The sequence below is a fragment of the Bombus affinis genome, chromosome 3 (assembly GCF_024516045.1).
Source record: "Bombus affinis isolate iyBomAffi1 chromosome 3, iyBomAffi1.2, whole genome shotgun sequence".
Taxonomy (NCBI): Eukaryota; Metazoa; Arthropoda; class Insecta; order Hymenoptera; family Apidae; genus Bombus; species Bombus affinis.
The window spans coordinates 49,774-67,776 of record NC_066346.1 but is presented as its reverse complement, the minus strand read 5'-3'; the positions used below and the strand labels follow the sequence as shown (position 1 = coordinate 67,776).

General features: G+C 40.7%; 2 protein-coding genes across 12 annotated transcripts in view; one reads left to right on the top strand and one right to left on the bottom strand.

Annotated features, from left to right (window-relative positions):
* Positions 1–18,003, top strand: part of LOC126914639 (uncharacterized) — a 65,641-nt gene that overhangs the window by 36,536 nt on the left and 11,102 nt on the right. Inside the window, exons 1-2 of one of the 10 annotated variants that reach the window (XR_007709757.1) lie at positions 9,670–9,816; positions 10,253–12,498. The exons of 8 other annotated variants lie outside the window; for them this stretch is intronic. The gene's annotated coding sequence lies outside the window, so the exon portion shown is untranslated. Of the gene's footprint in view, positions 1–9,669; positions 9,817–10,252; positions 12,499–18,003 lie in introns of those variants that run through there. One more of the 10 variants, XR_007709759.1, reaches the window with a different exon arrangement.
* On the bottom strand, positions 779–16,781 carry LOC126914629 (uncharacterized). Of its 2 annotated transcripts, none has more exons than XM_050718792.1 (5): positions 16,611–16,781; positions 8,549–8,885; positions 6,076–6,232; positions 5,240–5,597; positions 779–5,021 (listed from the first exon to the last, which is right to left on the bottom strand). In XM_050718792.1, exons 2-5 carry the CDS (start codon positions 8,883–8,885, stop codon positions 2,862–2,864), a joined length of 3,012 nt encoding a protein of 1,003 aa, XP_050574749.1. In that variant the 5' UTR covers positions 16,611–16,781; the 3' UTR covers positions 779–2,861. The 2 variants fall into 2 exon arrangements, with proteins under 2 accessions (XP_050574749.1, XP_050574748.1); XM_050718791.1 differs by lacking the exon at positions 16,611–16,781 and adding an exon at positions 9,116–9,139.

Below are 18,003 nucleotides of genomic sequence, written 5' to 3'. Positions count from 1 at the left end.
AAAATGAGAAACTTTTTTTTTTTATACGTTGGGAAATCCTCATGGACGCCCCCTCCCCACTCTCACTCTTGAGAACGGCGGGGTAATGTCGGACTATACCGACTAAAAGCCCACGGTGGACCGCCTGTCGCTCAGCTGGGATGTCCCGGCACCTTTTTCGAATTACTGCCGTAACACTCCTGCGTCTTCTCCTATCCGAGGGAGTCGTTCCTTGGTTAGTTCGGACTTTGGGAGGGACCACCCCTCTCAACGACATCCCCTGGGCCGTCGTGCAAGTCTGAGAAGGTTCAGATCCTCCTCGGCGTGTCGGCCTCTATGACCAGCTGGGACGGCGTAGGGCCGTCCTTCGGCACGGAACCCTGCAAGGGCGGGATGTACTCACCCTCTCCCGCTCTGTCCGTTCCTTTACGAGCATCGGAAGATCTATAATACTACAGTTTCTTTATAGTATTGTAAATGAGTGTAATACGATAGCTCCGTTAATCTAATTTTATAATTACAAAGAGAAACGTAAGGAGAAAAGGTATTTTTTGATAATTGTATTGTTGCTGTACGGACGGACGGTCCTTGATTTAAACGGAATTAATAATATCCGATAGTTTTCCATATGAAAAGATAGTTTTCGTAACAAAAAATGAAGAAAGAGAATATGTCGTAAAAACGAAAGTTTTTATTACTCTTTAATAAAGATGAAAGAAGAAACGTGGAGAAAGAAATATCCTATGACTTTGATATAGGTAGAAGGTAAAAAAGGGTAAAGCTTAGGTTTTACATAAAATTGATGAATTTATAAGTTAATTTTATTCGTATCGAATATCCGATATTCTGTAAGCTCGATATATTTTTTATTATTCGCAAAATAATCTTTTCCAGGAATAGAAAGTAGTTTACAATATATTACTGGAGAAGTTTCTTGAAAATTTGCCAATTTTCAATATAATTCGATTATTTTACATAGATGCGTAGCAAAAGTGTTAAATATCGTTAATACGGTGATGGTGGTTTTCAATGGTTATAAAGGTTCTCGAAATGCCCCACCGATCGTTAAGAAAGCGAATTTGTTGCGTGGTTAGTCGTAGATTCGTTTCTTCTACTCGTTTCGGGTTAATTCGTACGTCATGATTGAATTCGTTTCGCCAAATTCTACAGTCTCACTCGTCCAATAATCTCACACATTCTTACCCTGTTCGACGTTCCTCGTTTTTTCCATTTACAGAATTCGAGTGACAAGTGGAGAGAATGGCTAACTGTTGTTCCTTCAATGTATCGACTGTTCGTTATCAAGATTAACGTTTCTTAACGCCTGACAAAAAATAAATAATTAACTATTAATATTAAACACATGCTTCCAATCTTTTACATTCTTTCAACATATATTCCATACACGGTTCAATTTTAAATGGAAATAAAATGACCAAGAGAAATTTAATTTCGACAAATAATTTCAAAACAGGAATAATAATTTTCTTTCATAGTCGATTTATTATAATCTCTTCCGGTGTCTCGAATTAATTAAAAAGCTCAGCTGTTCATGCTTCGATGATCCAACAGTCAACGCATTGAGTCGCAAACACGCGAATGCTCGTTCGAAAATCTTTCGATATTCGTAATCGTAGAGAATTCGTAGAGAATAACTCGTAAAGAAGGCGGCAAAATTGCGTCTTCGATCTACCAAATGCGAGAAGGCAGTGAAAAGTTTGATCATCCTGGACAATATGAAATTAAGAACAGATATTTGAAACGGTACAATCAATAGAAAGATACAAAAATTTGAGAATAATGCGACATTCGTCGAAAATGAAAATGTCAATTTGAAGAAATCTGGATATTATAACAGAGGTTATATAGTTTGTAAGCCGTAGATATTGAAGGGGGACATTTTCAATGTCCGCTGCTGTTATCTTCACTGTGATCGAAAAAACCGCCTTTTTAAATCGTCTATTACATATTCCTAAAGAGAAGGGGGGAACGCACAATGTACCCGTACAGTGGGATCGCTTTGGTCTTTGTATCGGTGAGACGACATTAACGAGGCACTAACTTGCAACGGCGAAACTCTTTCAAATTTTTTACATTTTTATAGTATCGTGTTCTTAATGAAACTTTCGTTAACAGGAAATTTAAAATAAGTCGTGAAGGAAACGACCGTGTGCTGTGTCTCAGAACCGATGCATCGTTGCGATACCACAGCCCCGTGTTATAGCGGTGAGATCGCTTCTGACGTAGACGCGTGAGTCGGACACGCACATAGGAAATTCCACTTATAAATGTGTTAACGTAATATTTCTAAAATGTACGCTATCTTCCATAAGTATTTGGTCACGTTTACACTATCGCAAAAGTATAACATGTGCACACGTATGTAGACGTTTGAGATCAACGGGTGAAAAGGATTTTTAGAACGATTAAAATTACCAGTTTATACAGGATATCGTAAAGTATCAATGATTCGTCAGAAACAAACAGGAAGGAACAACGAGCATGCCAGGCGTATTGTCTTTCTTTTAATTTCAATTTGATAAAGATGTAAAGAATTCATTCAGCGTAGAGAGACGTTCTTTCGTTACGATATTGAAAACTTTTAAGAGAAACGTAAATCGTTCGATGAGATTGCACCAGGCATCCAAATACTTATACGCAATAGCGTATCTCCCTTCTATTTCCTTCTCTATCCTCTCATAATATTATACTATACTTGATCGAACTTGCTTGATCTTTCCTCGATAACCTTGATCCGCATAATACTCATAACCTCTGCCATAATGATCATGTTTAATTTCTTATAATAACTCGATTTTATAAAAACTCGAAGAAAGACGTTGGAGAGAACGGAACACTTAGGCGGCTTCTCTTAAACATCTTCATATCTGCATCTCTGGCTCAGAATCATCGTGGAACCAGTTGGAACTCCTCTGACTCTCGGTCACGTGCACGCTGTTCACTTCCCTCTCCATGTACCGACTCGATCTAGCGGTGGATGATCCCTGCCTATGATCGTCGAACGACGCCAACACCTCCAGATGATCGTTTCTTCTCACCGCTCTTGGCGTCGTCTCCACAGAACTAGTTCCCTCCTCCTCCTCTTCCTCCTCCTCCGCTGTCCAAGGCGGGAGATCCAGCATGCCCGAGGGAATTCCCCAGTGTTCGGTAAATTCTGAACCGCTTCTGGCCAAACTTGGCTGACTCAAGGATCTCACCAGCGAATCTGCTCCCTCGAACGAACTCAAACTCGTCAAGTCGTCTCTGTCCACTCTGGCAAAGTCTCTCACCGTCATCTCCGACATTGACCTAACGTCCGCCTCACTAACGCCGCCTGTGCCTCTGTTACTCGATGCCAGTCGACGTAGACGATTCGACTGGCTCATCGCCGCTGTAGACTGTGATACCTGCAGTCTGTGGCTCTGAGTATGAGCAGAACTACCTCCATCGCTCTCATACTCGTACAAAGTAGGCAAGGACGATCTTCTCGATCTGGTATCCCATTCAGAGGACTTGGACCTCTTATATCGCTGCCCGTGATTCTTTCCATGGATAGAGCACGAAGCGGAACCTGGTTGTGTTGAGGGGGGCCCCAAGATTCGGATGATCACGTCCCACTTTGCCGGAGAGAATAGATGGGCATATCTGGCATCTTTTCGTATCAATTCGTAGTCCTCTTTAACCACGGCTTCTGTTAACAGGGTCCGTAATGTACTATCCGTGGTAATTATCTCGCGCCATTTTGCTCGTTCTCCGTCAGTCAATTCGGAGGCGTAACGGGGGTCCAAGACACGAGATAGCCTAGAGAACCAATCAGCGTCTGTTTCATCGATGGAACGACGATGGGTGACTGGAGGTGGTCTGCAAGGAATCTCGGCTCTAGCGGTATACGTAGGCTCTATATTGATGTCCAGTTCCTCGTCAGCTGGCCCGTCGATCTGACTGCCCGTTGGCTCATTGGTAATCGTCAGATTCGAATTGGAACTAACATCAGAGAAGTTTTCCCATTCCGGAGGAGGCGGTGGGAGATTCTCTTTAGGATAATTCCTGATAGTAACGTCCCACTTAGGATCCGGAGGTGGTGGTTTAGTTCTATACTCGGTCACCTGACGACGGTGACGTTCCACATCCTCGATAGTCTTCTTCTCCGTCACTGTCTTTAAAAACACATCGTCCACTTCGTGCGTGGTTATCTCTGGACGCCTAGGAGCGACAACCTGGGGCTCCACCAAAGGCTCTGTCACCTCCTCGCGGAAGAGGCGATGTTCACGATGCTGAACAGCTGTGTGGGTAGTAGTGACTGTTGGAACGATTGGAGGAGGTGGCGGCGGAGTCGGAGCTAGGATACTAGCCACTCTGTACTTGGCGTGTGTATGATCAGTTACTTCGGTCAGAGAACGTGTCTCGGTTAGCTCGGTGTTCAAGGAAGTCAAGGATCTCGGTCTACGAATTTCATGGTGTTGCAAAGGAGGCTGTTCTATGGGAGAAGGCGAGGGAATTCGTTCCTGAACGATGCTAGTGCTGGTCGTGGTGTCCCTCTCGGCCTGCTTCCTCAAGATTCTCGAGTAGACTGGAGGTGTTTGCTGTCTGGAGATGCTGGACGTTGGTGGAGTCCCTCCTGGAGGTCCATGAAGCTCCGGAACGTAAGAGAATGTAGTCATCCTGGCTGGGGGACTGTCAAGACTGCGTGTAAGGCTAGATTCTTCCTTTTCGAGAATCGTGGTGAGATTTCTTTCTAAAGCGACGCTTGCTATGTCGGATTCCGAGGGTAGAGGACTCGGCGGAGGAGGTGGCGCTCGCTTCACTCGCATTTGAACGTCGAACTTGGGTTCGATCGGCATGGCTACCATGTGGCGAGGAACCGCGGTGCGTGAAGCGTTTGCCGCTGTCATGGAAGACGTTTCCACTTCTGCGGCAACTGTCTCGGAGTAAAGGGAACTGGTGGTACGAATTTCTTGGCGTTGATGAGTCTCGTGGTGAACAAAGGCTTTGTTGTCGTAAGAGCCGGCGGATGAAACTGGCAGAGAAGGTTCTTCATCCACCTGTAAACAAATACGTACCATTTCCATTAATTCTCAGGTGACATTTCAAATGAAAAGTTGTTGAGATATTTTAGTAATTAGACTGATTAACATAAAATAATCATATCTGTAACTTTATTTATACGTATATATTATACCAGTGCTATATATAATACAGTATACGTATAGTATAATATTTGCATACATGCATAGAATATCTTCCATACGAAACAACTTACCTCGGAGCTCTCGCTCGGATAATCGCTGGGTAATGAGTGGTCGATCATCAGGTTGGCATCGCTACCGGTGGTGGACGGAGGTGCGTGTAGAAGGGCATGAGCCCTAGGTATCTTCAAGCCCTCGAACATGGTGATGTTGCTTAGGGAAGAGGTGGAGAGTTTTGTTATTTCCGAGCCCGAGCCACTTCCGAACGGATGTCGGTGGATCACGCGAACGTTTCTTCGTTTCAAGCACATGTACGAGCAACCGAGGCCAAGTAACAGCAACGAAAGGAACAGGATCGCGCAGATAATGAGCAGAATCTGAAATCCTTTCAACGGTGGTTCGGACGGCGGTACTGGCGCCGGGGTAGCCAAGCTATGGACAAAGATATTTTTCTTTTTATCAGATATTTTTCAATTACGCCGGCATTCGCAACTTTTAAAATGTCAGAATGGACTGTATGATCGATAAAAGGTGATTGGAGTTGGCTAGTTACCTACACACCCATATACCTATATTCTGTTTATCCGTAGCCTGCCATGGTTTAACGAATTCCGCGAAAATTAATCGATTCTTCTCATAATTGTTATTTCAAAAAGAAGAGAACTTTGATTCGCCCAGTTTCTCCAACCAGTTTCCGCGCGAATTCCAATTACACGCACGAAATAACGTATCTAAACGCACGACGAATAAATCGTGGAAAACTGAGTTTTTGTATTTCGATTTCGGACTCGGATCGGGTTCTTCCAAGTTTGCCGGTTTATCAACTTAAAACCTTGAAACATACTTTTGGTCAAACCGGCGTTAAAAGAGAGAAAGATGATAATCGAGAACGGTGAGGGAGTAAACTCACATGCTGGCCGGAGGAGCCGGCGGTGCAGGTGCCACAGGCGGAGGATACCTACAAACTATCGTAATAACTTCGTCGCCGTCCATTTCGAGGCCAGGATGGAAGCGAACTACAACGTTGTTTGTGAACACGCGTTGAGGATCCTGCCTCGTGCCGCATCCTGCAACATCAACGACCATCGAGACTGTTAGATCGACCGTTAGAAGCATTGTAACGATCGAAACATTTTCTAAACACAACCTGCGGTTCGATCATACGACGGCGCGCAACTCGCCTGCGCCTCCTCTGTAGCCTGGCGCGACCACAAAAACCGACCGTAGCAGGTAAACGAGCGGAAACTGAGCGCTAATTGGTTCGAAGCTGGTCTCCAAAAGGTCTATGAAACCCGGTGATTGTATGCAAATACGCGTTCTTGTTACAAACCTTGTTACAAGCCCTGTTACAGCTTATCGACTTTTCATCCTCCTTGACGAGTAAAAGATACGACGCGATACAAAAATTTCACCTTGAGTTTCAAAACGAAGGTGAATTTTGCACATCTGCAATGGTATGCGCTCACCTGCCAAAGCCACGACAATTAATTTTGTTACCCCCTATACGCGTTACATCGCGTTATGCGCTATACGCAGACACTTTATTCTAGTTAATTATCATTATACGACGACGCATCTACCAAACGAAGAGTACGTATTCCAGAAGCGAAGAACCCAAAGAAAATGTTACTTACGCCATGATTCGACTCGTCTTCGTTCCCGACCATAGACAGAGATACCGAGAAATAGATTTCTTGTCTATTGGCTTGCATTTGCGTGGCTCGCGAGATACGACCACTATTTTTCTATCATCCTCGAATCGCCTATCATGCGTCGAGTGATTCGGGTAATTTCGATGCGCTCGCGAGGCGGTGTTCCGCTTACCTCGACCACGTTCGACGGCCCGAGCGTACATTTAACTGGCGTAAGTTGAACGGCGGGCGGCATGTATTTTTCGCCGATGATCGCACGATCGCCGTTGGACTCGACGATCCGTCGCGGCTCGTCGAAAATCAAACTGTCGCGGATTTCAAAATTCGAACACCGTCTCGTCACCGAGACGAAGCTTCTGCGTTTGGCTCGCGCGCATGTAGCGAGAAAATTCGGAGAACCGTTGCGCCACCTCACTATCGACATGCTCGAGGTTTTCGACACACTCGAAAACTTTGGCTCTGTACTTACTCGTACGCGTTTTTCGCTGCCGCGCTCGGCAAAATTCACGCCAACGTCGTTCTTTCGTTACTCTAATAATCTTTACTGAAGTACGTGTGTCGTAACAACAAATTAAAGCGCCTTTGCTGTATCTCATCTCGTCGTTCGTCGCTCGTCCTCGTCCACTTCGTATCGTTCTCATTTCCCTGCTAGTAAACATTTTCTCGTCTATCATTCTTGGATTACCAATGATACGTTCGAATCGAAGAGGGTTAAACGCGGTTATATTCGACGGGATTATTATTATTATTAATACTATTCCTTCGTTATTCTTTTTCATTATTTTTGACAATACGGAAGGTAACGAGATTTGGTACGATCGAAGCGAACACGCTGGTTTGGTAGATTTCTGGACGAGAACAATCTCTGTGCATTTCCAAATTAGCGGCTGGTAGCCAATCGTCGAAACAGAGTCAAAGGGTAATAAATCCGAGTCAAAGAGTCTATCGTAGTAAACCTGATCGTTTTCGATGCCCGAGTGATAGGTTTCTTAGTATTTTTGCTTGGTGTGCTGTCGTTGGTACGATATTTGGTTTGGATCGCTTTGGAAATTTCTTCTACATACTATCGTTTCTGCTTGTTCTCCGGATTCTGTAGTCCATCCAGTATCGGTCCTCTTCATAGGGGTATTAACTTAATGGTTCGTTCGATCGTTTTCCACAAGGAATATGCGGAATATGCTCGTAGCTGGTGCATCGTTTAGATTCGCTACGAACGTTTAAAATTTTTGCCTCTATCGTCCCAGTCGAAGTAGGTTTATCAGTTTTGTGAGTTTGTCAACGATTCTTTTATACTCGATAACGCGGAGAAATCGCTTAGAGGCAAACAGAGGCGTTCTTTTTATATTACATCTGCCTGTCAAATTACACAACTACCGTCTTTCAGCTTAACTTAACCTAACCCCAACTTGGGTTAAGGTTGTATTATCGACTGTTGCAGACCACTTAGCAGTTATAGTTAAAAACGAAGATCATCGACATCTTGGATTCGAATCAGTTCCTTTAATTCGGCCGAGGCGAGCTAACTCGCGTGAAATTCTTTTATAATCAAGTAGTATTAACCAAGTAATATTAATTATTCATTGGCCTTTATGACCAAGTATCGAAGAGACTAGCCCAAACCCGGATACGTCGATGACAGTCCCTTTCCTTCGACGTCCTTTGCCTCGTACTTGAGCACGTCATTGCCAGAGTCTACGAAGATGCGAAAATAAAAGAGATAGAACGACGTACCTTTCAGAGGTAATTCCAACTTGGCGCTGGTCGATCCGCGACCTTTGAATATGCAGGCACTGTTTCGGTCGAAATCAGCGTACGCGACCCCGTAAAACGGTTCCTCGAACTTCAGTTCCACCTGCATACTCCCTTGACTGCAATTCAGGTAGGCCTTTGTGCGATTCAGAAATATCATCGACGAGATGTCGTCCAATTTTGTTACTTTTCCATTTAACACTGTGCTGGGCGGCAAACCAGGCTGATACTCGATACTGTTTCCCTGTGACGCGTAATTACTCTGAGACAGCGCTAGAGGAAATGCCATCCAGAATACGACCAGCAACCTCGACAGCATCTGAAAAACGATCAAAAGAATCCTTTATGTACCAATGATAGAATATACGAATAAACTTTGCTCGATAAATTGCCGACAACGGCCTTATCTCTTAGCCAAATTTCTCACATTACGGACCACGTAAACCTCATTTACGTAGAATAGGATTTCGTACAAGGATACGTAAATTGGCAATTCCTACGATATGATTTTGGTTTTGGATGCTTGTAACGGCAATATCTGTTGCTTACCACAGACATCACTGTTGCAGTCTCGATTGTGAGACGATATTTACGTAGACAGAAATATTCAGATGTTTCCACGAGTGCGCTACTCGTATTCGGTACATTGATCGACAGTAAATAACAATTTTTACCATAACATAGGTCCCACCTGATTAGTTACAAAGTATAGCCAGATCCTAATGGACTCGGACGAGTCTACTACTTCTCGCTATAAAATATTCTACAAGTTATTTATTTATTTATTTATTTATTTATTTATTTATTTAAATTATAACTTGTAATAATAACGCACCCACTTGTCAATAGACCGCTACTACCGCGTTATGTATTCCTTTAAATCCCACAGCTTTTATTCGAAACATATTGTTTGAAATAACAAAGACACTTCAGGTGGACAAAGTTGGTGGCACACTCTGTATACATATACATAAAGTTTCGTGAGTCACGGTGTACTTAAATAATCGCTGGGACGATCGTTCGAACGAAAAGTGCTGACTGATCGTAAGTGCGCGCAAGTGGATAGAACGAAATCATCTTGCTGATCACGTTCCAAGTGAATGAATCGGACGGAGCCGTCGTGCCTGTATTATTTATAATATACGTACATACATGCAGTTTTCGTGTAGAAGACGCGTACGTGTTCGTAATCAGTGATTCCAACGAGGAATGTCGCGACACACCTATTCTACGATTCTCTCTTCTCAGCGGTATGTAACGCGAGCTCGATACATATCGTCCACTCCTCGATATCGATTCCGTTGTAACTCTTTCTCAGCTTTTATTTAGATACACAGCGGAGAACGTCTGGATAATGAATTGTTCTAATATCGCATACCAATATCGAGATATAATATTGGAACGTTTCGCCAATAACGTTGCCTCTCATCGGGCACCATGAATTTATAAGATTTATAATTAACGATTCGAAACGGTAATACCGACGATATTACGACGATATTACGAAAAGCGTTTAGATGCTTTATTATTCGAAAAATTATCCCAACAGCTTGTACCATGATTATACGTAATCCTAATAATCGAGGTTCAATCGTATTATTTCAGAAAAATTTGCAAATCGAATTGAATATCTTTTTTTGCCTTCTCTTACGTCTTTCATTCTTACGCTCGAACGTTCTTTTCTAGAACGAGGCTTCTCTATTAGGCTATGTTAAACTGTGTTTACAATACGAATACAGTAGGAAGATGACGCGAGTTGTACGATGATACGCAAAGACGGAGGAAACAGACTGCAAGAAACTGTCGATGCGAAGGGGAAAAACAAAAGCAGGCGTGCAACGAGAGCAATGTCGTTAACAGCTGGGACGGTTGAAAGTCTAGGAGACAGACAGGCATCGAGCCTTTAAAGTCGAACCAGTATCCGAAGGAGAGACAACGTCGCCTTGTTGCGCAAACACTCTACTTTCACTAGCCACGCACAAGCGAAACTCTGGCTCGTGTATGCGCCCGTGCCCTTGCACGATCCACGCTGCGAATCGATCGAAATGTGCCACGAAAGGATTTATATAACTTGTTAAGGATAGTCCTTTCAACGGTGTAGAGAAAGAGGCTCTGTAAGAGGCTCGGAAATTTAATTATTTTCACCAGTCTTAGCAGGTGGCAGGTAGGAAAATAAATGAAACGTAACGTACAACGTAGATAAATCAGATATAACGATTAAAAGACACGATATAGAACAAATAAAGCGTAAAAAATATGTCAGCAATCTAATTGTAACGATGAAAATACGTACATCACCGTTAGTGATATTTTTATAAAGCACAGCATGTCCTTAAAAAAATCAGTCACTTGTGAATTTTTCGTTCTGAAGTCTTATTTTGTAAAAAGAAAAAAAAACATTCTGATCATACATATAACGGTAGAACGGAGTGATGCTCGTTTTAAGAAAGACGAATGTGTCAATTCGGTGCAATTTATCGCAATTTCTGCAACTGATCCGGTTCTTGCCTCGGAAGGGAATTAAAGTCAACTCGTTTTCGTAAAAGTTGTCCATGTAATATATCTATTTATAGGATTATTACGTCGAAATTGGATCTGTAATAATTAGAGATGGCGTAGGCACTTGTATATTTCCATGTTAGCGTTGTCAGTCACCTCTTGGCGGCCGAATATAACTATAGGACAATCTATAACTCATTAATTTGCTGAAAAATGACTTTTATTATTTAACAACCAGCTATCGATTTCGCATACGTTCCAAATTTCAACTGTTGTATCTTCAATCTCAATGCAGATACGACTTTCTTATTTAATATACATTTAGATAAACTATCTTTGTACCATCTAGCAGGAATGACTTGATTCGAGCGAAAGTTGCGGATATGCCCTTTCGACTTAAAACGGTACCGGTAATTACTACACGATTTAGATCCTAAGAACATCGTTGAAGATCACTGTCACAGTACGAACGTGAAACAACTTGTCGTGTAGTATACAGCTAGAAATGTTTGCAAATTTCAAAAAATCTATCTACCTACTATGTCTAAACAAGTAGCAAAGACGATGACATCAGGCAAATTATTCATTAAGTTTTGCACGATAGTATATAATGGGTATATAAAATCTAATTAAATCTGTTTATGTGGAAACACGTCACATAAATATAGCGATATGTTTTTCTTATAAGCAAAATTAAAAATATAAATTTCAAAGTATAAATTGTCACGCACGTTGTAATTTTAAATGAAAATAAATATTTTTGTTATCGTTATAGATATACAGTCTTGTATCGAGGCCTAGGCGGAAGCGGGCCGAAAAATTGAATCGTCGTCGCTAATTGTGAAAAATCAACACGTAGAACAAGAACGCGTTCTACGCATCTTTGTCTCTGTCTCTGAAGAACGCCAACTTCGTTCGTCTTTCATGATTTTTGATTGTTGATTTTTCACGTTTGTTGATTAGACACGACTCAATTTTTCCACTCTCAATTTTTAGTTGTCTCTAGCAAGTGTCGAGAACTGTTTGTATAATCGTGATATTGCGCAGGAAGCATCTAGAAAGGTTCGAAGAACTGCGAAGAGAACACGTGCTGACACGTAAGTAAATGGCAGTAATAGTCTCTTAAAGGTGAAAATCTTGTAAAAACTAAAGTGTGCGATCTCATGTTGGAAGCTGCAGGAAGCACAGAATTAACTCGTTTCTGTTTATTATTTGCTTTTTACTTCGCGCGCGCGCGCGCACACACACAAAATAAAGTGCAAACGTATAAAGTGCAAAATGCGTTTTAGCCTGTAGATTACTATCAGAATAAACTAAGCACTTAAAATGTTAATTATGTAAATAATTTAATGAAACGTTCGTTAGCTTTCATTGTTGAGAGTAATCGGAACAGACATCGAGATGAATAAAACAAGAACGTTTTCTACGAATAATATACGAGTACATACCTACAGATATTCCTTGAAAACGGAACTCGTCATTTCGTATCTGACGTAAGACCAGAAATATGGCAAAACCTAGCCTAAATTATATCTATTTGCAGTGAAATCCGCACACAAAGACAAATACTAAAACATTCAATACCTCTCAAACGTAACACTCTATAAACCGTGCATGAATCTTTCTTAACTATATTTTCCACATTATCACGTCAAAGATTGGTAAAAATAGCTTGATATGATAATTTTAGTAATAATTTTGTTCCTTATAATTTTAATAATTCAATACTAGAATTTATTAGAAAAGAAAAATTTATCGCGAGATATTTTACTTAACTCTGTCGCTTTGTTTGAATCATTTTCGATCGACTTTTATTTTTCTATTATCGAAAACGTTGCTAGAAACGTTGCTAATGTAAAAGAATCGTTATCGATACGCGAGATTTTTTCGTTACAATTTTCTATTAAGACGGATCTTTCTTCAAGCTGCGTGACAAAAATTTGTCACGTTTGTACAAAGAAGAGCAAAATTGAGACATGAAAATTGTAAGTAAAAGTAAAAGATCGTTATAATCGTTTATGGCCAATTTATATCTAATCTAAATCAATGTATAATATCTGGCGGAACACTTAAATTAACGTTTAATTTTCCTTTCCCCTTTCAACTATCGGATAATCTTCCAAAAATACGACGAATTATTAATACTATACTGAGAGAAACGGTAAAGAAGGAATTCTTGCTATGTGATATAGACTGAAATTGCAGAAAATGCACAACCGTAAGATCTTGTGCAATAAACCATTGTTCGATCGTTATTCGGTATTGTACACGATCACGATTACCATCTGCATAGTACTCCAACGCGTAGAAACAAACAATAATTAATCATCAGCGGGTTGTTAATTGAAGTTTCAATTACTAATAAATTTTCGATAACATTTTACAAATCGGTTGCAAACATTACAATTTAATACATTACACATGCGAAAACAGAATCATATATTAAATTTTATCTTTTAGATCGCGAAAAACTTTTCAAACTAGCCAACTTTCCATACAATTAAACATTTCCGATCTAATGTATATATATGCTATGGTATATGCTGCGATATACAATATATGCTATCAAGGATATTTTTAGCCAGAAAATTCCAGAAAACTCATAATTTATGGTGATAATAGTTTTCCAATTCGCTCTAAAAATTTTACTTGAATCGAAAATATTCAATTAGTATTCTAATAAGGCTATTTTTTTTAGCAAAAATTTCGGCAGATTCTGCAAAAGTAAGATCGCAAATTTTATGTGCACGTATTTTCTCCGTTATCCGCGTTCCTTCCAAATTAGATTTTCGTACAGAGGAAATTTATTTTACATATTAAACGTGAAAGCGCATCAAGTTTTACAAATATCAAGGGTTACAAATATTCAAAATATATACATATATTTATACGTTTGTACATATAAATGGCGAAAATACATATACCATTCGATCCAACTAATAAAACTTTCTTTGGCGTTTTATAAACAGTTTTGTAAAACAATGGAAATTATTTCCATTTTCATTTGAGAGTATCGACAGTAAACCGTGAAATTTGCTGCTATTAGTTTTCCTTTGTTTCTTTCTTGTTTCCTTTTTCTAGATTTCGGTATAGGACATGGAAAATCGGTAACCGAGGACGAAATATTACAAACAATTCTAACATCGAAGCAAGGAAGGTAGACGGCGTTAAAAATTTCATATAGGTATTTTACACCAGAGTCGAAAAATTTATTGGGATTTATTACACAACTCGGAAAAATGTAGTAAACAGGAGGATAAATTCTTATCACGAACGTGTGACTTTAAGAAAAGCGTAAAATTCATTTTCGGCAGTATGACATACCGTTCCGCATATATATATATATAACGTAACGAACAATGTGTTACATAATAATGTCCGCATTTAAAGCAGAAGAAGTGGAAATGAAAACCACCTTTTACCACGGAACACACGAAAAACGAAAAACGAAAAACGTTTATACTTTGCACTAGAGGACATTACTCGATGGAAAATGACGTAGACCTTTTTTGCTTTTTTTATGAAAATGATTCCTCTTTTTTTTTTTTTGGATGATCCAGATTGTTCTTGGTATTGCACATTTTCACGACAAAAGGAAAGGAAGAGTAAGCATTAAATCGCCAATTTAGGCCGAAATTAGATACTGCAGAGCAATTAAAATGAAACGTATAAACAGACGATTAAATAGTCGGAAATACATTGACTTAATAGATGAACGAACAAGTGAAAATGTAATATTCCAACGGGGCTACGTAGGTGGATAACAAAACGTATAAGAGACTACTTTGAGAAAAAGGAATATTTTAGTACATTATTTTGGTACAGCCAACGGGATTACTTGATCTTATTATAATGAAAAATTGTTAGGTAGAATTAATAAGAGACGGTTATAGGAGTATGCAAGGCAATTCGAAAGTGCTACAGTCTTGAAAAGAGTGTATCGATGGCAATCGTACGGTGCAAAGAAGTGAGGGCAATGGTATGAAAATTATTTTTTATGCATATTTATACAAATTTTTCGACCGATTTTCAGTTACTTTGGTATATAAAATACTTAAATAACGTGACTCTTTCGTTCAGTTTTCTATAGTAAAGTTAAACTATGTAACATAACTACATAATAAACGATCATTGAGCATTAAAATCGAACGGCTTTATCACGTAGAAATTGCAGAAACGTTAAATTTACATAGACAGAGTATGCTATGCTTTTGTTGCGGAGTGTATTGACTAGAGTTAACTTTGACTCGTACGAGTGCTTTTGTCTCTGACTGTAAATCCTCCTCGGCAATAAAACTGCGAAAGATGAATAAAATCGAAAGGCGAAATATCAAGGCCCGTTCAACGAAGCGTCACTATTGGCCGCGGCCTCTGTTTCCATCTCTAGCTGGAGCTAGAATTGAGCAAGCGGCCGTGCCTTGTACCAATGACGTCATCCCCGGCCGATCCAAGATGGCGACCGCATGTGTTCGTCAGGCAAAATCGGCTAGCGGCCACAAGCAGGACCGGTTTTCGACGGAGGGGGGGGCGGAACTCAGACTCGGTCGGCTCGTTTATCCGCGCGGTTTCGTCGTTTTGCGGCCGAAATGTAGAAGCTGCGAAACCTCTGCTGGCGGACCTCTTCGCATATAATATCCGAGGACACGCACACATATTATTTCTCGGCTCGGTTACAAGTACGAGCCAGTGTCGGAGCAACCGGATCGTTTTTCCACGTTGCACGACCTCTCCGTAAACGATCGAGTCGACAGTGAAAGTAATTAATCGCTACGCGCGAATAACTTTGCCCGTACTTAATCCTTCTTTAAATATTCCGCTTACAGTTTACATTTCCTTCTATATTTTCATATCGACGATATTACGAATCGACGAATAGATTGGGTTATCGACGGTAGATACTCGCACAGTCGAAGCAAATTTCGCCTGTTTCACGCAAATACTAAATTATGCGAAGGAAGGTTAGCTTTTTTAAGAAAGTGAAAACCAAAAATGCCAGCTTCGTGGAAGGTATGGGATTGTCGCTAGTGGAAAATTACAGAGGAAGAGAAAGAGAAAGAGAAAGAGAAAGAGAAGGAGGTGAATGATCGTGCGGAGGCGTGTTGAGTGTCATTTGGAATTCACGAAACTTTCGACCAGCAGTATGCGTAGGGTTTTCGATCGTACGTGGGTGTCGCTGATGCTGTCATCCGCAAGGACGAGCCTGCCGTTTTCCACAGCGACAAATCGAATCGGCGTGTGCAAGCAGCCGTGTCGAGGTCGAGTATGCCAATTATACGGATTTCTGCTTATACTTTGCCGTTCTTCTAGCCTCTACGTCTATAACTATATAAAAGTCTATCGATTCGTCGTATAGATCCATCACCATGGTGTATCACGTCGTACAAGGTCGAACAAAATCGAACAAAATCGAACAAAATGGAACAAATGGGCAAAGAAACTACGGAGAAACCACTAATGGCGTTACCACAGTTGAAAATGGAAAACGTGTAACGAATCACGAAACTGTTGCGTGTATATAGGAAGCGTAACAGGTAGTTACTCGTACCTTGTCTAGCTGGTCGTTGGCAGCGTGCAAGGATGCGGTTGTGTAGCACTCGCGAGGCTCCCGGAGCGAACGGTACGCTCCTGAATTCGAGAGTTTGCACGCGCAGGTAAATATCGTGCAACACGATCGCGCGGACACGACTGAACTCACTTTCCAGAGGTAGCGTTTTACCTGCGACAGGAGAGACCTCTTAACACAGCCAGTTCCACAGAGAGGTTACCCTCACTCTTTCTTACTCTTAGCCTTTGCGTGTACATACACATGTAGAAACGTGTGGATGCGATAGCTACGAGCGAGAGTGTGTTGGTCGCCTTCTTACGGCTATCCTTCTTACGGCTATCCTCCTTACCTACCCAACCACCCACCTATTTACGCCTGCGAGTGCGTGGCCTTATGTCGCGCTGTAAAACCTCGCACAAGCTACGTACTTTTGCTCTTACTTCTCGGCACTTGCTCTTTCAGGCTCTGATGCCGAGATGGTACCGAGCTTTGCGTTCGATACACTATATATCGATCATACGGAACATACTTTTTCACGTAAATTACTTCGACCAGGAATTATCTTGCTTTCGAATCCTTGTCATTTTTTATTAACATTGACGATTGAAATTTTGTCAGTTTCGTCCTTTATGCTATGATCAAGCATAAAAGGCAACGGTTACTTTTAATATTTTAAAGTTATCTTTTCGTCTGAATGGAAGCGATCGCCTAATCTTAGAGAAATTTAACGAAGAATTAAACGATTGAAAAATATTAATCTTTAAATACCCAAAATATACATTTTTAAATAACCATTATAAACGACGACAATTTTTTGCTTACCGAATTCGATGACCATTATCAACAACGGTATTTCTTCCTTTTCTTTCTTTCTTTCTTTCTTTCTTTCTATTTTTTTCTCTTTTTTCTTTTTTTCTCTATTATTTTCAATTGTTAGATATCATCCAAAGAGTATGTATTCGGCTTGTGACAAAATAATAAATGTAGGCGTAAACACCGTGATCGAGACCACGAACAAGATGTTTCACCAGTTTGTTCAGTATTTACAATCATATTCTGGTTGCCATTCTGGCTCCATCGTTTATCGAGCCGCCAGTATCAGCAAGTTAACAGTATCAGCGTTGATTGGAATAAAGTATCTCATGTTGTGCGCAACGTGTTTTCTAATTATACAGTGCGTAAAACGAAGTTGTATGAATTTCACAGTGCTGTTAAAAATCGCAAAAGCAGCATTGTATTCAAATACAAGAAAATGCAAAGATGAGCGTATAGAAAAATTCTTGGTTTGAACGATCACGCCTTTCCATTCGAAACGTTTGTCGCGTTATTGGATACCACCTGCTGCTCGGACCGTGACAAGTTCTTTTATTGTAGAAAATGAATCGAATGTATC

Bases quoted from the DNA above. Each gene is read 5' to 3' on its own strand.
- LOC126914629 (XM_050718791.1), bottom strand. The intron at 6,233-8,548 runs GTACGTCGTTCT...TTGATGTTGCAG, and splicing joins GTTGGAATTACCTCTGAAAG to GATGCGGCACGAGGCAGGAT. The intron at 5,022-5,239 runs GTAAGTTGTTTC...ATTTGTTTACAG, and splicing joins ATCCGAGCGAGAGCTCCGAG to GTGGATGAAGAACCTTCTCT.